General features: G+C 42.9%; 1 protein-coding gene across 7 annotated transcripts in view; it reads left to right on the top strand.

Annotated features, from left to right (window-relative positions):
* The window catches only part of LOC129836042 (kinesin light chain 1-like), a 44,625-nt gene that overhangs the window by 19,620 nt on the left and 2,658 nt on the right, over positions 1-22,347 (top strand). For 2 of the 7 annotated variants that reach the window (XM_055901785.1, XM_055901786.1), the window contains exons 4-16: positions 1,369-1,450; positions 1,862-2,090; positions 2,925-3,012; positions 3,853-3,954; positions 4,597-4,770; positions 5,608-5,707; positions 9,200-9,252; positions 9,503-9,570; positions 9,832-9,940; positions 11,648-11,656; positions 12,008-12,166; positions 21,167-21,297; positions 22,254-22,314. In XM_055901785.1, coding sequence (XP_055757760.1) covers positions 1,369-1,450; positions 1,862-2,090; positions 2,925-3,012; positions 3,853-3,954; positions 4,597-4,770; positions 5,608-5,707; positions 9,200-9,252; positions 9,503-9,570; positions 9,832-9,940; positions 11,648-11,656; positions 12,008-12,166; positions 21,167-21,297; positions 22,254-22,314 — 1,365 coding nt within the window. Of the gene's footprint in view, positions 1-1,368; positions 1,451-1,861; positions 2,091-2,924; positions 3,013-3,852; positions 3,955-4,596; positions 4,771-5,607; positions 5,708-9,199; positions 9,253-9,502; positions 9,571-9,831; positions 9,941-11,647; positions 11,657-12,007; positions 12,167-18,328; positions 20,483-21,166; positions 21,298-22,253; positions 22,315-22,347 lie in introns of those variants that run through there. The other 5 variants (XM_055901788.1, XM_055901790.1, XM_055901789.1 and 2 more) reach the window with 5 other exon arrangements.

The raw sequence follows: 22,347 nt of genomic DNA, 5'->3' as shown, positions 1-22,347 counted from the left end.
TAGGAGGACTAGTTGGTACACGGATTGTGGATTGCCCTGGCTGGCCATCTTCTTGGCCCGTAGAAAGTGGTCCGTTACCACTCTCCTCCACACTAGGCCCTGAGGGGTCACTCTGCAAACAGGCCTTCGCCAGCCGGATAAGGTAGTGCATCTGGGCCCTAACTGACTGGATGGGAACAAAGGTCCATTCATGGAACTTCAAGACCTGGCTCATCAACGTGTAGCCATGCTGGGCCAGAATCGCTGCCTTAACCACCTTGTTGTCTTTAGCTTAATCATCTGATAGGTCATAGTAGGACCGGTGTGCATCTCTAGCCAGGAAGGGTCCACGCAGCCCAGCCCAGGTGCTCTCGGGCCAACCCTTCCGTGTTGCGGTTCTCTGAGGCTGAGAGGTAGGCTTCCACATCATCCACCTCTGTCATTTTCAACAGGAGCCTTCCCAGTTTGGGTCCACTGGCTGGGGTTGCCTGTGGATCACCAGTGGTGATGGTCTGTAAATGGACTAGGAACCTAGCATTTTGATTCTTTCACTCTGTAATGAAGTCCCTGTGTATGTCATACTGGGCCTGGCTGTCATGAGCCAGCTGCTTGAGGTTCTCTATGATATGGAATTACTTCAGTCTTTTGTCACTTAGCACTCCAAACCCAGAGATTTAATGCCTGCATTCTCCACCAGTGTAGCAGTCAGGGGTGCTGGGCTGGCCCACAAGTGACGATAATGTGAAGTAGCACAAGCTTCGACCAAGGTGGACCTTCTCTCCAGGGAAACTATCCAGGACTTTTATTCAGTAAAAAAAAAACACAATGGGCAACAGTGCTGGGTAGCAAAACCAAAAACCGAGCCTTTCTACATGATTCTTCCGGTCCGTCTCTGCTACTGGACAGCTAAGCTGTTTGCCGGCATATAAAACAGAAATCTAGCAGTCTTGTTCTTACTGGGGTCAGGTCTACGGCCAAGTAACGTCCGGTAGGTTCTTGTCCCCTTGGGTCTGATATCCCTCTCCGCATTAGTGGGCTCAGCATTTCAGCTCTTGCTGCTCCAGGGACACAAGCAGATCTGGCCAAAGCCAGGTTAAAAACAGCCACCACCCATCCTCCAAGCTAATTATAATCAGGTGTGGGGTAATTAGGCTCTTACCATTCCGGGCCACCCTCTCTCCTGGCCAGCAGATGTAGCCAACAAGCAGGAATATACCGGCCATCACACACCCACCCTCACTCGATCACAATATAATATTCAGATTTTACATTGCTCTCACTCCACAATATAATATTCTGATTTTACGTGGCTGTCTCTCATGCTGTGTATTGTTCAGGTAGGTAAGTGCTTGTGTTAATTGGGCTAATGACTGGGGATGTGTCTCTCAGCAGGAGGAGAAGGACGGCGAGCCCCCAAAGGACTCTCTGGATGATCTCTTCCCCAACGATGAAGAGGAGCAAGGCCAAGGCAGTAAGAACCACTGACATCATTACTAGCCATCCATGAGATCTCGGTACTTGTGACCTCTGTGGTTAAATAAAGGATAACAATAATGTCAGCCTACCCTCTACCCTATCAAGTGGACTACTTTTGACAAGGGCCCATAGCCTGCCATTTGGGACACAGTCTTAGATATAATTGTAGATCCTTGGCTTGTAATGTATTATTGGAGTTTTGCCACTCAACTACAATTAAAAAATGCACTGTTGTAGAAAAGATTTCTCCCTCACACACACAATTACCTCTGCACATTGTTTATTGTGGCAACATTTCAGTCTTTCACGGCACTGTTTGTTACCAATAACAAGGTCAACCAGTGTCCTTCGTCTTCCCGTTGACATGACCTTTGCGCTGTGTCCCCTCCTTCCTTCACCCCCACAGTGCAGCACCAGCACAACAGTGCTGCGGTGGCCGCAGCCCAACAGGGAGGCTATGAGATCCCAGCCCGCCTGAGGACCCTCCACAACCTGGTGATCCAGTACGCCTCCCAGGGCCGCTACGAGGTGGCCGTGCCCCTCTGCAAACAGGCCCTGGAGGACCTGGAGAAGACCTCCGGACACGACCACCCGGACGTCGCCACCATGCTCAATATACTGGCCCTTGTCTACAGGTGAGGCCCGGCGTTCTCTTGATCTATACCAGGGTCGTGTTCATTAGGGCACCTAGCAGACAATGTTTTAAAGGCCCAATGCAGACATTTTTTTCTATATCAAATCGTTTCTGGGTAACAATTGAAGTATCTTACTTTAAAATGGGCGTAAATAGCTTTTTAGCATGACACTTTTCTCAAGCAAGAATTTAGCTAGGACTGTCTGGTAGTGGTCTGAGTTGGGAGGGGCAAACTGGAAACTATGTTATTAGCAGTGGTTTGGAACTCTTACTGGCCTATTCACCAATTTACCGCATGGTGGTGTCACCATGGAATGCTGAAATTCCTGCCCATGCAAACCTGCTGATTAGAAGGTCCTGTGTAGGTCCTGTGTAAATTGTATTTTCAACTGGCAACTATCAAGAAATAACACTGATCAAATGTTCTCACACTTTTAGTGTTAGTTTCACCAGCAGTTGTACAATATGATGCAAAAAACAGGAAAGACTGCATTTTGACTGCACTGGGCCTTTAAAGTGTTTTGTAACAAGATTTTATATTGGACAAGACTACGAAGTCCCACCCTGTTTCATTCAGTTTTCCTCCGTTTTGTTTGTGCCTAGTTTGTGCCTAGGGACAATGCTGCATGGTTTGCCTGTTATGTTGTTCAGTTTGCCTTGCTAGGTTTTCCTATTTGCAGTCTTTGTAGGATTTGTAGTGTTAATCCTTCATTGCTTATATACTAATCTGTCTTAATTTCTGCATTTCAACGGATGCAGTGAAGACAGCCCATTATGACTTTGCGGTGTGCTAGTATGCTGAGATTATATCGGATCTCGCGCTCTCTCTCTCTAGGGATCAGAACAAATACAAAGAGGCTGCCCACCTGCTCAACGACGCTCTGTCCATCCGGGAGAAGACTCTCGGCAAAGACCACCCTGCTGTAAGCAAGGACCGTCTTCATGACAACCACACTATGTGGACAGACTGACCCATATGTGGAATAAAAAGATTTGTCATCAGGTGTTAGTTCATAATAGCCAGAATGGCTTGGTGGGCTTTGTCACTGGGGAGCCAATAATGTACAGCCCGCCTTGGTTACCGTCCCACACTACGTCTCTATATGCATTTCTTGCTTTATCCACATCAATTCCTGATATGGATTTATGTTGCTAGTCTCTTACCTGAAGGTCATCAATCACAACTGTTCAATACCCTTTCACCTAAACCCAGAGCTAATGCATTTCCAAAACAACTTCACACACGGAGAAATGGTCCTTAGATGTTTATGACCACTTCATCAACATCCATGAGAATGATCCATAACAATAGGCTGCATCCCAAATGGAACCCTATTCTCTATTTAGTGCAATACTTTTGACCAGGGCCCCTAGAGGGCTTTATGTGTGGTGCCATTTGGGACATAGACCCGTACGCTGCTGGTGTAGTCAAGAGAAAGGAAGGATGTTTTTGTTAAAGAATAAGGGTTGGAGGAAGTCAATTTGAAGCATGCGCTAGGTGCCATGCCCTGAACTCCCACTCCCACTCTCTCCCTGGTCCTCTAGACAAACTAATGAAAACACTGTTGGCTATAGGAATCTCACTTCTACCAGACCCAAGTGACAGATAGCTAAAACATGTTAGACTGGGCAATATCCATGTTATGGTCTTGATACATCACCTGATGACATAGATGGAAATATTGATACTATATAAAAATGGTTGCTGGTTAGTGACAACTCCAAGTAGTCTAATCCTCGTTGTGTTTGTTCCTGTCATCCAGGTTGCTGCTACACTCAACAACCTGGCCGTGCTCTATGGAAAGAGGGGCAAGTACAAGGAGGCCGAGCCACTGTGCAAGAGAGCTTTGGAGATCAGAGAAAAGGTAGGCCATATCCCTGGACCTCTTATCTATTGCTACCCTGACATAATATTGCTCAGATCACCTGAAAGCACACACTTATCTAGGCCTCCGTTCTGATAGAAACTCTCGCAGAATGAAATTCCTGTGACGTGATGATTATAATTACCAGGGAGGAGAGAGTGGTTTGGAAGACGAGAGAAAGAACAGTGCAGACGTAACGTAGCAGATACGTTCTGTGCCTCAGAGCCCCAAACAGCTCACTCCATATTGATCTGGGTTTTTATTAGATTTGCTTCTTTTGAGTGGAGAAACCTGATGTTGACTGCTGAAAGAGACTCGAGGATATTATTTAATTAAGCAGATTAGAACACGATCAAAGGTTGAGACGTACTTAAATGGTAGACAACAAAACAGTTAAGCTCTCTGCCTGCAGCACTAAGTTGTATAATACGCTTAGAAAAAGCTACTGATTTGTGATAACGTTTTGGCAGTTTTTATTTGACCGTTTTATAACGGTTTTGGTTGAATTTCTGTTATTTTGACGTTTTGATAATGTGATTTGTTCATGCAACCATATAGATAATTACATGGATACTGTATTGACCTTCCTGGTTGCCAAACGACATATAAATACATATACCTCTTACGTTTTGTTCCTCTCAGGTACTGGGCAAGGACCACCCAGATGTGGCCAAGCAGCTGAACAACCTGGCCCTGCTGTGTCAGAACCAGGGCAAGTATGAGGAGGTGGAGTATTACTACTGCCGCGCCCTGGAGATCTACGAGTGCAGACTGGGTCCTGACGACGCCAATGTGGCCAAGACCAAGAACAACCTGGTGAGTACTACTGGGCAACACTTGGGTGGTGTTCAATATGCACCAAACTGAAGAAAATTGACTGAAACAGGGAGATGGACTACCTAGACTTGTCCAATTTAAAAAAAAATAATAATAATAATAATAATGTGCATAGACATTCGCTTACAAAATCACACCCATATAAACCATGTGTGGATTAGTTTGAACTTGCATGTTTGGTTAGAGTCAGGGTTTCTGTGTCCCTAGATTAGTTATGTTCCTGTGGGAGTGGCTTGTAATTACAGTTGTAGATGCTGAAACGCTGAATGCGTTTTGATAGATTTTAAATAAAAGCATCACTTCACATTCAGCTGTGGAGTTTCAAAGTTTGTGTTCTGAAAGACACAGAATTTGATTCAGTCCAGGAGGAACCATCTATATTGGTATTCAGAGAAAAGAAACCAAGGATTTTCCACTTTTAGAGTTTGCGTCACATTCACAGCGTGATTGACACACAGCGGCACCTTTGCTTTGTAGTTAATTGATCTCGTCGCTCGACAAACAGGGGGAAAACGGTCTCAATTAGTATGTAAAGCAAACTGGTGCACTGCACAAGGCCACTGGGGCTTTGTCTATTCTCTGCCAGCTTTCAGAGTCCCGTAGCTAGTCTCGTCCGCCCACTCATATCTTGTCTGCTTTATGATTCATTGAGACCCAGAGGCAGGCGCAGTAGTGCTATATCATTGTTCATGAGCCCCTGAACTACACTGGGGAAATATGTGGATGGATGGATTGGCCATGTTCTTTCTGGGAACACAGTGTGATTCAATACCCTCGTTTTGATACAACATTGATAAGTACTTTTTTTCTCTCCAGGCATCCTGCTTTCTCAAACAGGGGAAATACAAAGAGGCTGAGATTCTGTACAAAGAGATTCTGACCCGTGCCCATGAGAAAGAGTTTGGCTCTGTCGATGGTAAGAAAAACTGAGTTCTACTGTATGATCTGATGGGTTCTGATTTGAAATACTGTTAATTTGCAGGTAACCTATGGAAAGGAGAAGGTCCGCAGTCTGGTTGCTAGTTAATGGTTATCTGTAGGAGGAATGTATATGGTGGAGTCAATTAAGGTTGGATATGGGTCAAATTGCATTTCCTACATCAATGCTTTTCAATTAAGCTCTTACCTCGGAAGGGGAATATACAAGTAACTGCCAAAATAAAGGAAACGCCAACAAAGTCAATCAATCAAATGTATTTATAAAGCCCTTCTTACATCAGCTGATGTCACAAAGTGCTGTACAGAAACCCAGCCTAAAACCCCAAACAGCAAGCAATGCAGGTGTAGAAGCACGGTGGCTAGGAAAAACTCCCTAGAAAGGCCAGAACCTAGGAAGAAACCTAGAGAGGAACCAGGCTATGAGGGGTGGCCAGTCCTCTTCTGGCTGTGCCGGGCGTAGATTATAACAGAACATGGCCAAGATGTTCAAATATTCATAGATGACCAGCAGGGTCAAATAATAATAAAGTGTCTTAATAGGGTGTTAGGCCACCTTAAATGCACCTTGGCATAGATTTATACAAATGTCTGGAACTCTACTGGAGGGATGCAACACTATTTTTCCATAAAGTCCATAATTTGGTATTTTGTTGATTGTGGTGGAAAACACTGTCTCAGTTGCCACTCCAGAATCTCCCAGAAGTGTTGGGTTGAGATCTGGTGACTGAGACAGCCACGTTATATGGTTTCCACTGTGTTCATGCTCATCAAACCATTCAATGACCACCCGTGCCCTGTGGATGGGGGATTTGTCATTCCATGGAGGCATAGCCATAGTAGCTAAAATAACGGCCTGCCTGGCATTTTTATACATGACCCTAAGCATGATGGGATGTTAATTGCTTAATTAACTCTGGAAGCGTACCTGTGTGGCAGCACCTGCTTTCAATATACTTTGTATTCCTCATTTACTCAAGTGTTTCCAATATTTTGGCATTTACCTGTAGTTTTCAATAATCAAGATATGAGCAGAACTGGTGGAGGTAGTAGGGCTCCCTTAGAAAGAAGATGTTATGTTTTTACAACATGCAACATCTTGTCTTACCGCTCGTCTTTCCCCAGCGAGCAGGGTCACGGACGGACACCGGGTTAAAAAATGGACAGAGTGCCGTTGATTCGTCAAGGCGAGGCTCGCTCACCAGTCAGAGGATGATAAGGATTTTTCAAGAGACGATTCTGAACAAAATAAAGAGGGGTTTTCCCGGTTTGACATATTAGGTTTCCTTGCTCTTATTCCTTTTACGATAAACTTGGTTAAACTCTGCTATTTTAATGGTCTGCCTCGAGCGATTCGATATCCTACTTTAGAATGTCGCTTTAGTACAAAAATAGAAAGAGGTGCGACTTGGCACAAGGGAACATTAAAGCTGACAGAGCAAAACTAAAAGAGTTTAGTGGATTCTCGAAATTGCCTCAAGGCTTGTTCATGAATTGGGACAAGGCAACTCTTTGTTTCTGTTGGTTTCGTGAAGTTTAGACACAGTAGGTGGAGTATATCAATTTTACCATGTGTCATATATTATCTTTGTCTTTTTATTCTTAAAATGGGGTGTATTTGTGACCTCTGTCTCAGCTTGCAAAATAACTTACTTGATTGGTCTAGTTTCAATGAGAGAAACTGTATTTAGCAGGTTACATTTCATCTAGGAGAAATGTTAATGGTACTGTCAATTTCTTGTGAAAGTCCCAATTCTTGATTATTAATAGTTCAGAATACCTATAGGTTTGAAACAATGACACTTTAAAATGACAACTTTTATTCCATCTGAAGAATGCTGCGTCACACACTTTAAAGAATAGAAATGAGAGGTGCACTGCCTGGTCCTCAGAGCATATACAGTGCATTCTGAAAGTTTTCAGACCCCTAGACTGTCTCCACTTTGTTACGGTACAGCCTTATTCTGAAATTGATTAAATCGTGTCTCCCCCCCCCCCTCGTCAATCTACACACAGTACCCCATAATGACAAAGCAAAAATGGCTTTTTAGACATTTTTACAAATGTATAATTTTTGGGGGGGGAAATATCACATTTACTTAAGTATATTCTGACCCTTTACTTAGTGCTTTGTTGAAGCACCTTTTGGCAGCGATTACAGCTTCAAGTCTTCTGGGTATGATGCAATGAGCTTGGCCCACCTGTATTTGGGGAGTTTCTCACGTTTCTCTCTGCAGATCCTCTCAAGCGCTGTCAGGTTGGATGGGGAGCATCGCTGCAGAGCTATTTTCAGTACTCTTCAGAGATGTTCAAGTCCGGGCTCTGGCTGGGACCTTCGGAGAATTGTCCCAAAGCCACTTCTGCGTTGTCTTGGCTGTGTGCTTAGGGTCGTTGTCCTGTTGGAAGGTAAACCTTCGCCCCAGTCTGAGGTCCTGAGCGCTCTGGAGCAGGTTTTCATCAAGGAGTTCTCTGGACTTTGCTCCGTTCATCTTTGCCTCGCTCCTGACTAGTCTCACAGTCCCTGCCGCTGAAAAACATTGCAATAGCATGATGCTGCCACCACCATGCTACACCGTAGGGATGGTACCAGGTTTCCTCCAGACAGGACGCTTGGCATTCAGGCCAAAGGGTTCAAGATAATCTTGTTTCTCATAGTCTTTCGGTGTCTTTTGGCAAACTCCAAGTGGGCTGGCATGTGCCTTTTACTGAGGAGTGGCTTCCGTCTGACCACTCTACCATAAAGGCCTGATTGGTGGAGTGCTGCAGAGATGGTTGTCCTTCTGGAAAGTTCTCCCATCTCCACATAGGAACTCTGGAGCTCTGTCAGTGTCCATCGGGTTCTTGGTCACCTCCCTGGCCAAGGCCCATCTCCCCCGATTGCTCAGTTTAGCCGGGCGGCCAGCTCTAGGAAGAATCTTGGTAGTTCCAAACTTCTTTCATTTAAGAATGATGGAGGCCACTGTGTTTTTTGGGGACCTGCAATACTGCAGAAATGTTCTGGTACCCTTCCCCAGATCTGTTCCTCAACACGATCCTGTCTCTTAGCTCTCTGGACAATTCCTTTGACTTCATGGCTTGGTTTTTGCTCTGATATGCGATGTCAACTGTGGGAACTTATATAGACAGGTGTGTGCTTTTCTAAATCATGTCCAATCAATTAAATGTACCACAGGTGGACTCCAATCAAGTTGTAAGAACATCTCAATGTTGATCAATGCAAACAGGATGCACCAGAGTTCAATTCTGAGTCTCATAGCAAAGGGTCTGAACTGTGTGTGTGTAACACTGTTTTTGCTTTGTCATTATGGGGTATTGTGTGTAGATTGCTGAATTTTTTTTTTTATTGAATCCATTTCAGAATAAGTTGGAAAAGTCAAGCGGTCGGAAAGTATTCAGAAGGCACTGTATATGTCTGTTTGTGGTCAGCCTGACAACTTTGTACAGAACACCTCTCCTCTGTCTTTATCTGCAGCTGAGAACAAACCCATCTGGATGCACGCCGAAGAGAGAGAGGAGATGAGTAAGGTGGGTTTTGTGTATTTACCTACTCTGATCTCACATGTGTACCTAAGGCCATACTAGGTGGAGCTCTATAACACCTACCTGTATAACAGCACGAATGTTATAGTTACTGTCTGAAGTTCCACTTCCATTCGTCTCTCCTTCTCTCTTTTAATTACTACACTGTTGGAGATAGAAACATAAGCATTTTGCTGCACCTGCGATAACATTGGAAAATCTGTGTATGCGACCAATAACTTTGATTTGATTCCAGGGCAAGCACAGAGACAACACCCCGTACGGCGAGTATGGAGGCTGGTACAAGGCCTGCAAAGTGAACAGGTGAGCCAAGAGCCACGGATTGTGATGACTTAGCTGAGACAACACATTAAGTCATTAGTCTTGTCCCTTTTCAAACAGATATTGAGATGATGTATTTCAAAGGTTTCAATATAACAGGGCAATGTAGTTTTGTCAATTATGCATAGCGTTATTAAAAGAGATCCATCTCATGTTCTGAACTTGCAAACCTACGGTGTAGCCTACTGCACACACACCTGTCATGATTATGAGTGACCACTGCTGTGTCTGTCGGCCCTCTAGCCCGACAGTGAACACCACCTTGAGAAACCTGGGAGCTCTGTACCGCCGACAGGGCAAGCTAGAGGCCGCTGAGACCCTGGAGGAGTGTGCCATGAGGTCCCGCAAGCAGGTCAGGATAATACTGTAGCTATAAATACTCACACAGTGTATAATGTACACAAATGACCACGGATGACACTGTTAACTCAGGACACAGAGGGATTAAAATGGGTTTAATTGTAATTTTTTTGTCAACAATCTACACAAAATACGCTCTAATTCCAAAGTGGATGAAACATTTAAATATTTCTAAAAGTTGAATGAAAAAATAAAACATGAATATACTTTGATTAGATAAGTTATCACGCCCCTGAGTCGATGCATGTTAGGAACACCTTTGGCGGCGATTACAGCTGTAAGTCTTCTTGGGTAAGTCTCATAAGAGCTTTGCACACCTGTATTGTGCAATATTTGCCAAGTATTATTTTCAAAATTCTTTAAGCTCTGTCAAGGGGTTGGGATCATGGCTAGACTGCAATTTTCAAGGCTTGCCATAGATTTTCAAGCAGATTTTAGTGAAAAGAGTAAATGGTCAAATCAGGAATATTCCCTTTCTTCTTGGTAAGAAACCGTGTAGATTTGGCTTTGTTGTAGGTTGTCCTGCTGAAAGGTGAATTCCTCTCCCAGTGTCTGGTGTAAAGCAGACTGAAGCAGGTTTTCCTCTGGATTTAGCCTGTGCTTGCCTCCAAGTATATTTTTTATCCTGAAAAACTCCCCAGGCTTTGCCGATGTCAAACATACCCATACCATGATTCATCTACCACCATGCTTCGAAAACACTGTAAATAGGTAGTTACTCAGTGTTGTTGGATTTGCCCCAAACATAAGGATTTGCATTTAGAAAAAGTTTATTCCCTTTCCCTGTTTAATGTAGTATTAATTTAGTGCCTTGTTTTGAGATATTTTGGATTCTTTTCACTGTGTCATTTAGGTCATTATTTTGGAGTCACAATGTGTTGATTCATATTCACTTTTCTCCCATCACAGCCGTTGAACTCTGTAGCTGTTTTAAAATTACCAATGGTCTCATGGTGACATCACTGATGTGTCCGGGTGGTTTAATACATCACCACAGCATAATTATTTACTTGACCATGCTTGAAGATATATTCAATGTCGGATTTATTGTTACCCATCGAAAAGCTCCCTCGTCTTTGTAGTTGAATGTGCTTGATATTCAAGGGACCTTACAGTTGTTGTATGGGGGACAGAGCAAGGGTTAGTCATTCAACGATCACGTCAATCTCTATTTCACACGGTCAATACATATAGCTTGTGATTTGTTAAAGGGAAATGTGAAAAAAAATGCCAGCTTCATATTCGTCATCTCCAGCACCACCCCAACATCAACATATGCGGAAAAAAATAATTGAAGCCACATTTGACCGCTGAACTAATTTAGTCTTGTCTAAACAAAGGAGGTGAATACTTATGAAATGACTACTTTAGTTTAAAAAAAAAAATAAATCACTTTGACATTATGGAGTATTTGGTGTAGATCAATGACAAAAAAATCAAATTCAATCTATCTCAATCCCAAAATGTGAAAAAAGTTTGAGGGCATGTAGACTTTCTATAGTCACTGTATATGCCTAAAGCTACAATGCTTTTGTGATACTTGAATACTTGTATGATTTGAATAAATATTTCCTCATATACCAATAAACCATTAGTGCACATCTATTGCGTAAGTTGGTACAGTATGCATTACCTGCTCATAGTATGGGCAAAGAATCTCATCCAATTTTTTCCTCTCTCTACCATGCTTTGGATGCAGATCAACACAGTAAGTGGTTTAATTATAACAGGAACTGTCAATAGTCTCCATGTATCCCTACTAACATCACTCTCATGTAACTGTCATTGTGGTGTCCATGTCTCTGTAGTGGCTCCATTGTCTCCATGCACCAGCAGAATGCCTGAGGCAGTGGAACAAATATCACATAGCACCCCCTGTAATTCCACTCTAATTTCACAGCCGAACTATACCAGAATGCACTAGCTAGCCATTTAATTGTTCAAGGTTAGTGATTTCTTAAAGTGTGGGTTTGCGTGTGTATGCATGTGTTTGTTTGTTTGTTTGTGTGTATTTGTCTGTGTGTGTGTCTGTGGCGCCTGTCTTTGGTACCTCCCCCAGGGCATAGACCCCATCCAACAGACACGTGTGGTGGAGATCTTAAAGGATGGCGAGGGGGACAGGGAGAGGCGGAGGAGCCGGGACAGCCTGTCCAGCGTCAAGTACGAGAGCGGCTCTGAGACCGTCGAGGAAGTGAGTATGGGCGTAGAGTGGAACGGGGTGAGTACAAATCCACATCAATTTATTCAGTCCCCTAAATTCCGGTGGCCTTAATGATGGACAGAGCAGTTATACACAGTACGCTGATGGGCTGGTACAGGTTGCACACCCCCCGCAGCCCTAATCTTAAACACTGCACACTGCATACAGTGGTTGTGTACCAATTCTACACACTTTTCCCGAAGTGTGTACTTGCGCACTACCTATCATGGATTTAAAAGCATTGGATTGGTGTGTAAGCATTTGCTGCAGGGAGTTAAATCCATGAGAGGGAGTGTACCGTCGCCTGAAGCGCACATTTTGTGTGAAGCATGAAACATTTGGGAGGCTGACAGTGTCATCAGTAGTACAGTATGTGTGCAAGGCAATCAAGGCTGTTCACCCCTGGTCCTGGAGATGCATCTATAAGGAATTCTATTCCAGATATATATATACTGTATCAGTCAGCCAGCTCTGTATTATTGCCCTGTCCTCACCAAAGCGTCACCTGTAAATCCTTTTTGGAAAGGCACAAAGCTGATTGAGTGCTGGCATAACCTGATGTGTAACTCCTGTTCATTTTAACTGCTGGCTTTGTATGTGTTACATTTTTTGGGTGGCGCTTGTTGAAGTATTTTATTTCTCGTTTTAAAATCCAACAGTTTTGTTAAATGTTGCCGATGTTGCTTAAATAGGAGAGAAACAAATGGCACAGGTTCACTCTGGGGCATCCTGGGCAGGCAGAATCCCTTTTTACAGAATTCACCAGGCTAATTCACCAGGCTGACGCCTAGCTAATGTGTCAATCTGATGGCTCACAGCTTGATTAGTATAGGGGTGGCAGGTAGCCTGGCGGGTAGAAGTGTTGGGCCAGTAACCGGAAGGTTGTTGGACCGAATCCCCGAGCTGTCAAGGTAAAAAATAAGTCGTTCTGCCCCTGAGCAAGGCAGTTATCAAATTTTATTTTATTGGTCACATAAACATTTTTTATTTCACCTTTATTTAACTAGGCAAGTCGGTTAAGAACAAATTCTTATTTACAATGACAGCCTAGGAACAGTGGGTTAACTGCCTTGTTCAGGGGCAGAACGACAGATTTTTACCTTGTCAGCTCGGGGATTCGATCCAACAACCCAATGCTCTAACCACTAGGCTACCTGCCACCCCTAGTAGTATCTAACAATACACAAATCTAAAAGTAAAATCATGGAATTAAGAAATACATATAAATATTAGGATGAGCAATGTCGGAGTGACATTGACTAAAATACAGTAGAGTAGAATACAGTATATACTTGAGTAAAGCCGTATGTAAACATTGTTCAAGTGACTAATGTTCCATTATTAAAGTGGCCAGTGATTCTATGTATAAAGGGCAGCAGCCTCTAAGGTGCAGGGTTAAGTAACCGGGTGGAAGCCGGCTAGTGATGGCTATTTAACAGCCTGATGACCTTGAGATGGAAGCTGTTTTTCAGTCTCTCAGTCACAGCTTTGATGCACCTCGCCTTCTGGATGATTGCGGGTTGGACAGGCTCTGGCCCGGGGGGTTGTTGTACTTGATGATCTTTTTGGCCTTCCTGTGACATCGGGTGCTATAGGTGTCCTGGAGGACAGGCAGTGTGCCCCCGGTGATGCGTTGGGCAGACCGCACCACCCTATGGAGAGGCCTGCGGTTGCGGGCGGTGCATTTGATGATGCAGCCCGACAGGATGCTCTCAGTTGTGCATCTGTAAAAGTTTCTTAGGGACCACGCCTAATTTCTTCAGCCTCCTGAGGTTGAAGAGGCTCTTGCGCCTTCTTCACCACACTGTCTGTGTGGGTGGACCATTTCAGATTGTCAGTGATGTGTACGCCGAGGAATGTGAAGCTTTCCACCTTCTTCTGTCGATGTGGATAGGGGCGTGCTCCCTCTGCTCTTTCCTGAAGTCCACGATCAGCTCCTTCATTTGGTCGACGTTGAGGGAGAGGTTATTTTCCTGGCACCACTCCGCCAGGGCCCTCACTGTTCCCCGGGCGCCGATGACATGGATGTCGATTTAAGGCAGTCCCCTGCACCTCTCTGATTCAGAGGGGTTGGGTTAAACGTGGAAGACACATTTCAGTTGAATGCTAACATCTCTGTTGACGAGTATACGATACGTAAAACACTAAACAAGAATGGTGTTCATGGGAGGACACCACGGAAAAAGCCACTGCTGTTCAAAAGTTGAAGTTTGCAAAAGTGCACCTGGAAAATATTCTATGGACAGATTAAACTAAAGTTGAGTTGTTTGGAAGGAACACACAACACTATGTGAGGAGAAAAAAAAGCACAGCACACCAACATCAAAACCTCATCCAAACTCTAAAGTATGGCGGAGGGAGCATCATGGTTTGGGTCAGTTTGCTACCTAAGGGCCTGGACAGCTTGCAATCATCGACAGAAAAATGAATTCCCAAGTTTATCAAGACATTTTGCAAGAGAATGTAAGGCTATCTGTCCGCCAATTGAAGGTCAACGTTTTACCATCCTTAAAAATATATAAATAGTCTTTGACTTTTCCACATTTGGTCACTTTACATACAGCCTTATTCTAAAATTGATGAAATAAAAAAAATACTTTGCAATCTACACAATACCCCAGAATGGCAAAGCGAAAACATGTTATTTCATATTTTTGATGTCTTCAGTATTATTCTACAATGTAGAAAATAGTTAAAATAAAGAAACTCTTGAATGCGTAGGTGTCCAAACTTTTGACTGATACTGTGTATATATATATATATATATATATATACTCATTTGGCTAAATCACATATATAAAACTGGTAAAGTATATATATATATATATATATACTCATTTGGCTAAATCACATATATAAAACTGGTAAAGTATATATATATATATATATATATATATATATATATATATATATATATATATATATATATATATATATATATATATATATATATATATATATATATATATATATATATATATATATACTTTACCAGTTTTATATATGTGATTTAGCCAAATGAGTATAGGGGACACACTGTAGGGTGGTATTTGGGATGCCCTTCTCTGGTACTGCCCTGAAATCCCCAGTCTGAGTCTGTGCCTCCTTCTTTCACTAGCACACCCAGCCACTCCTCACTGCACCCCTCCCAAACGCGCATGTTCCACAACTGCTAGGCTGCGAGGCTCACCTTTTTAACACAGGCCAGCAATATTTAACGTGTTGTGTTCCGTTGGTTTGAACTGCACTACATTACCCATTAACCACCTGCTGTGCTGCGGCTGATTCACGTGTCATCATAATCCTCTCCGTTATCTTCCGCATATGTTCATGTCATTATTTTCGGATCTGGAATTGATCTTTTGAAGAAGGGTAGAGTATATATTTGTTGAATCGTGTATGATGGCTGAACAAATATGATGCTTGCTATCACAGTCTGAACTCAATTATTAGAATATGCAGAGGGTTTTAAAAATATATGTTTTCCATTTGCCAAGATTCAGTCTCCTACAGGAATTCTGCGGACCTAGTACCATATCAGACCGTTCACATAGGTGTAATTAATGATCTTGTAAGAAGATGACAAAGCTCACGCATCCGCTTGAGTTCTGCCAATGAGATTGCTACAAATTGATTTTGATAGATCACACTATTAAGTTGTCCAATGAGGTTCACAGCAGCCCATACATTTATTGAGGTTTGTGCCGGGTCTCCTCAAGGTAAATCTTGGTTGGTGAATGCTCGCGTTTATCATCCTTGTGATGGCCATAGCTGTTGAAATAATATCAATGGCAATCAAGGGGGAAACTCTTCAGATTCAATTCCGTCCATCCGTTGCAATGAAAGCATGAATAGAGAATCAATCAATATTTCATACATGTACAACTGTAAGAGCATGTCAAATTCTACAATAAAAGGTTCCTTCTAAGCATAATTATGCTGTTTTCTTAACTCATTTTGAGTATGGGATGCTCATCACTTCCATGTATAATTCTGGTGTGGTACTTACTACCAGTTCGTCACCTACATTGATTCATAAGCTGTGTCTTTTTTTATTAGAGAACTTTTTTGGCCCCTCTTGGGTCAATAGGTCAGAGGTCTTTCACTTTGAATCGTTCGAAGTGCAATACAGTTGGTTTGTTGAAACGTGATCTTGTCTTCTGGATTCTGACTCCTTTGTGCAGTGTAAAGGCTAGTGTGTGACTCACTGAGGATACAAAACATTAGGGACACCGCGTTCCATGGCGTAGTTTTCACCTGGTATGCCCATGATCCCTTATTGATGTCACTTGTTAAATCCACTTCAATCAGTGTAGATAAAGGGAAGGCCTTGAGACAATTGAGACGGATTGTGTATGTGTGCCATTCAGAGGGTGAATGGGCAAGACAAAAGTGCCTTTTGAATGGGGTATGGTAGTAGGTGCCAGGCGCACCGGTTTGTGTCAAGAACTGCAACGCTGCTGGGTTTTTCCACGCTCAACAGTTTCACGTGTATCAAGACTGGTCCACCACCCAAAGGACATCCAGCCAACTTGACACAACTGTGGGAAGCATTGGAGTTAACATGGGCCAGCATCCCTGTGGAACGCTTTTGACACCTTGTGGAGTCCATGCCCAGACGAATTGAGGCTGTTCTAAGGGCAAAAGAGGGGGGGGGGTGCAACTCAATATTAGGAATGTGTTCTTAATGGTTGGTATACTCAGTGTATATTGAATAGCCTATTTACTGCATTACCAGTTATGACAAAATACAAGTATGCTAAAAACAGCATTGTTGGCGCAAGGTCCCTTCCCTCTTACATCCTTACTCCTTTCTCACTGTGTTGAACAAGTGGTCGAGAGCGGTACACGGAGGGTAGTGGGGATTTTCTGTGCAGCATGGAAGCAGGTGTTGTGGTCGTATCCTGTAGTTATGAAGAACTTGTCTCAGTATGTGTGCCTGTGAAAAATGCATGATTTGAATGTGCTTGTGATGTAGGTGCCTTTTTTGCATCGTCTATGCATGTCATCCTCTTCAAGTTCCCTTCTCTTTCTGTTTGTGCAACTACTAACCTACCCTTTTGATGATTACCCTTGCCATGGCAACCAATCAGCCTGTCCATCAAATGTTCCTCCTTCATTCAGTGGATTGTACTCTTCCTCTTGATTCCGGCATTCTACTAAGGTTGGACCAAAGCTTGGGGGGGGGGGGTTGGGGCGGGGTCATTATGTCAGAAAACAGACTAGAATATCAGAGTTATTATATCATGTATTATAAGGTAGGGGGTGGGGGTTACAATTTGGGCTGTTATCACTTAACATAACATAAGGTAGACTATCTAACATATCTATAACAAAAATGTTTATTCATTACAATTTAAGATATGTTCATAACAATTAGCTGTCCTGCATTCATATGATCAGGCCTATACATATTCCTCTCTTGTGCCACTGCTGGTTTCTTCACAGCAGTATATCATATGTATAGAGAGATGGATAGATTTCCAGGTGTATTAGCCATGGTCAGTACAGACACCTCTCTCTTTACCCAGCCTCTCAATTTGTTAGTTCGATGACTGTGCTGCTGAAGTGCTGATGCTTGCAAATGCCCTTCAGTCTGCAGTGCACCGTCACTGGCTGGGCTCGCTGTGCCAAGTCCACCCACAGAGACGGTACAGCAAACAGCTGAGTCACAGTGACTGACTGCACACAGACACAATAGTAGCATCACTGACCAGCCCTGTAGGTGGAGGGAGGCTGTAGCACCATCCAGAAACTGCCCACTGTTTATTCATTCATCAAACAAAACACAGCTGTGATGCTGCAGGCTATTTAGGTCAGTGGATGAATTCCATGTGTTCGGAAAGGCTACTTGATTTGATTTGATTGCCAGTCATTAATTTGCTATTTTATGGTGAAGCTGTAAAAGTACATCGATAAACGCATAGGCCTACACATTTATTTCTGCGCTTCGAATAGGAAGGCAGAGCCACATAAGTCTCAACATAAGCATGCTTCCTTTCTATTTAAACATGTATACCATGCAAATTAAGATGGATTCTATTTTACATCAAGAGTAGATCATACTGCAGTGCAGATTTGGCCAAGGTCACGTCTTTTCTCATTAGGATAATTAAGATGCCCCCACCCCAGAGCTTTTTAATCATATGTTTGTTTGTGTGTTTTTCCTCTTTCCTTCAGGCCTAAGCCACATCAAGATTATTCCTCCATCCTTCTCTCCTCTCCCCCAACCAAAATAGTAAAGGATGTTTTTGTCGATTCCCTTTGGCCTTCTCTTCTCTCCTACCACCGAATGAAAAGCTCCTCCTCTGCCATTCCCGGTGTCCTCGGCGAGACTGCTCCCTGTTGTCACCTCTGTCCCTGTACTGACGACCGTTGGGATGTTTGGTTTCCTTTTCCCTCGGATCCCTCTTTCTCTTTTCACCCTTTTCTTTCACTAACCCTGTCTTGCTCCTTTGTTAGAATTTTCTCTGCCTATTCCCATAACAGGAAGTCATGCCTATCACATTCTCCTCTAAAACTCACCAACTCTCTCTCTCTCTCTCTCTCTCTCTCCACCTCAGTCTTCTTCTAACATGCATCTGTAATATTCAACTGTATTTAATAATGGCATGATAGAAGGGGTAAGTGTTTGGAAATACGGTGGCCCGTTGGGAACACAGAGCAAAGCAGAAATGCCAGAGTGGTTTTGGACAATGACCTGCAACTGCTCCCACAGCCCTTAACATCTGCCCAAAACGCCAGTCTGTTACCATGACAACACCTGTGCTTTTGCCCTCACAACATAGCTGTGGTTTGACTGTCTGCATCTTACATCTCCCATCAGGACTTCACTGTTGCTTTGCATTGGCCTCAGTCTGTATTTGTGTTGGAGTGGCTTTGCCTTCTATAGCGTACACGCACACTCCCAGGACTGTAAGCAGCTGGCAGGTGAAAATAGTCTGTGATCAAATACAAAATGGCTTGGGGTCTGCAGTTGACAGACTTGGTGCCTGTATCTTAAAATATGAATTTGCTTCCTTAAAGTTAATTTCATCATTTTGAAGTGTAACCATATGCCTGAGCAGTTTTAAAAAGGTACTGTATTGTAATAAATGCTTATGACTTTGGTATGTTAGGTTGGCTAACTCTGACAAAAGTGGGGATGTTGGGGTTTCAAACTTATCCTCTTTTTATATATTTTTTTCCCTATTCATTTTTAATTGAGTGTTTTTCTTCTTATTTACAACTTTTATTATGCTTGCTGTGTATTGACTGCCGAAGAAGGCGGTGGTATGTCAACCTACTATACTACTAATATGTGGTCTTATAGTAACCGCTGCCTGTTTGTCTTGATGGACTAAAACACACTGCAGCATTTTCAGCCTGTGTAATACAGCAGCTTTATAAGCAAACTGTCCTTGTCACCTTCAATTTCCCTAGAGCTCGAGTTCTTCTCGGCTAGACTGCTCCCCCTCCTTTGATGCATAGCATTTTACATACTGTAGGCCTATTGTTTACCGTGCATAGGTTACATTTCAAAAAGGGAATGGTGGCACATTATCTGGTTAAAGGCTACTGTAACAGAACCAACATGTAACGTTACCAAAACATCCCTGTTTCGAAGCAACAGCACATCTGTTGCCTTCAAAGGAGATTTTGTTTAACCTCTGAGACCAAGGGCAAGTTAGTGACCACGTGGGCTCTTCATTGCCTGCTTTTATATTGCCTTTGAATATGTTGGTGTTGCGATTTATAGGACATATTAGTGTTGCCATTTTGAGGAAACATGCATGTGTGTGTTTTAATATGTTGCCTTCCCTACCCCGTACATCACACAGTTCATTACAGGTGAACATTGTCCATTTTGACTAGACCTCTTTTAGAACCGCAAAACCCATAGTCAGTGCTGGTTTAAGATCATTATCTTAAGTGTTTAACTAACTGAATGTAATCTAATTTCCATATTATGCGTAAATGTAGTAATGATATTTTGTGGATTTGATAAGGCACTCATCACACAGGCTTTTGAAATGTCCTTTGCCATTCCTAACCCTAAAGCATACTTTTAAGAATGCAAGCAACACTGAAAAAGAGGGAGAGAAATGACAATGTTCATCATGTATTTCTAACAGTATTATTGTTATAGTGGAATGCTGATTTAATTATTAAAGTTGCCTGTAATTGATGTTATATAGTGTGAACTTCTGTTTCCTAGCGCAGAAGTAAACTCCATGGCAAGCTCTATAAGCACCATCTTAGAATGTAGGACTGCATAATGTTTACCATTTCTTCTTGCATTGTGATTGTTGCATCAATGCTTGTTTGGTATTCCCAAATAAAGTTTTTAATTTGTGAGGTGTCATTTCTCTCTGCACATCTTCCTGGTCATGAAAATGTACGCAGCAGGTTAGTAGAATTATCGTAGCAGGTTACGAGACCGAGGGTAGGGTTAGTGAAAATGCTATGAAAATCACTTTTATATCGAAGTGCTGTGAAAAGTGTCCAGTGGATCCAGAGGGACCTGTTCTGTGGGACAGACACGTCTGGATGAAAGTGATGCATGGATTGACAGGTGGAGCCCACTGTAGACCACTTCTGTAGTGAAATAAACATTCATACACCTCTTCCACTTGTGTACCTTTTACCTCTATTCCATAAAGATGGCCACGTTTATAAAATTAAAAAAAGGATCCCCTGCCTACAGGAAATACTAATTGGCCTATGCCACAAGCGTATTCATGTCAACTTCAATCTGAAATGAACACAAAATAACTGATAACCCAGTAATGCCACATCTATTTAATCAATGTGGAGTGAGTGGATTGGGCTGTGGATTGTGAAAGTGCCTGCTAGCTTAATGAGCTTTTGAGCTTTTTTTAATGAGTTTTCTGCAGGTCGACTGATTTGCGCTGATTGTGTCATTTTAATATGTATATAGGGTCCCTGATGTGTGGTTGTCTTCGTGTTTACTGATTGGTTTTGATTGTATATGTGTACAGTATGTGTAGGGTCATTGATGTGTGGGTGTATCTACAGGATGGTAGTGGGGCGCTACAGCGCAGTGGTTCCCTAGGGAAGCTAAGGGACGTCCTGCGTAGAAGCAGCGAGCTACTAGTGAAAAAACTACAGGGCAATGGACCTCCAGAACCAACCAGAACCAGCACCAAGTAAGAACAACACCGTCACCGAGTCGTGTTCTTTAGGGCACACAGCAGAAAACATTTTGCAACTTCATCTGTTTGGTGCCTAATGAAAAGAACTCGATGAAAGTCATGGGAAAAAACAGTGTCAAGATGCTTGGCCAAGCTGAAACATACTTTCACATTAACATGACAAAATCTGCTAAAGCTGGTAAAGCAGACACCTGTTCAGATCACAAGCAGACACCTGTTCAGATCACAAGCAGACACCTGTTCAGATCACAAGCAGACACCTGTTCAGATCACAAGCAGACACCTGTTCAGATCACAAGCAGACACCTGTTCAGATCACAAGCAGACACCTGTTCAGATCACAAGCAGACACCTGTTCAGATCACAAGCAGACACCTGTTCAGATCACAAGCAGACACCTGTTCAGATCACAAGCAGACACCTGCTCAGATCACAAACAACCTCTTGTGTCCGTCAGGCCTGGGTTCCAATACTATTTCAATTACTTTCACATTTGGATATTTCAACTTTTTTTTAAATGCAAGTAGTTTAATATATTTGGAAATACACAAATATTCCATGCAATTGAACTCAGATCTTTTTCATTTCATGAAAAGACCACCTGGATTTTCTGCCTGTTTTGGTGGCAAGGAGTTTTGGTTTGCCAGGAGACGTCACCAACAGTAGACCATAATAGTAGACCAATAACAGAGTTACAATCCTCTGCCAATAACCGCTAGTTTTCAGGTTAAATATCCCTCCCACTAGGCTTGTCCATCACTCAGACCACTCCCAGACAGTCCTAGCAAAAGTCTGGCTTGAGAAAATCTGTCATTCTGTCCTTGAACAAGGCAGTTAACCCACTGTTCCCCGGTGGGTCTTCATTGTAAATAAGTATTTGTTCTTAACTGACTTGCCTAGTTAAATAAAGGTTACATTTAAAATAACCTTTTTGGGGGGTGTTCCAACAGCATGAAGAGAGCTGCCTCCCTGAACTACTTGAACAAGGCCAGCGACCTAGATGGCTTCCAGGTAAGAGACCCTGTCTAGTAGCTCTGTGGGATG

This window comes from Salvelinus fontinalis, chromosome 37 (assembly GCF_029448725.1).
Source record: "Salvelinus fontinalis isolate EN_2023a chromosome 37, ASM2944872v1, whole genome shotgun sequence".
NCBI lineage: Eukaryota > Metazoa > Chordata > Actinopteri > Salmoniformes > Salmonidae > Salvelinus > Salvelinus fontinalis.
Note: the sequence above shows the minus strand (reverse complement) of the source record. Positions and strands in the feature narration are given on the sequence as shown.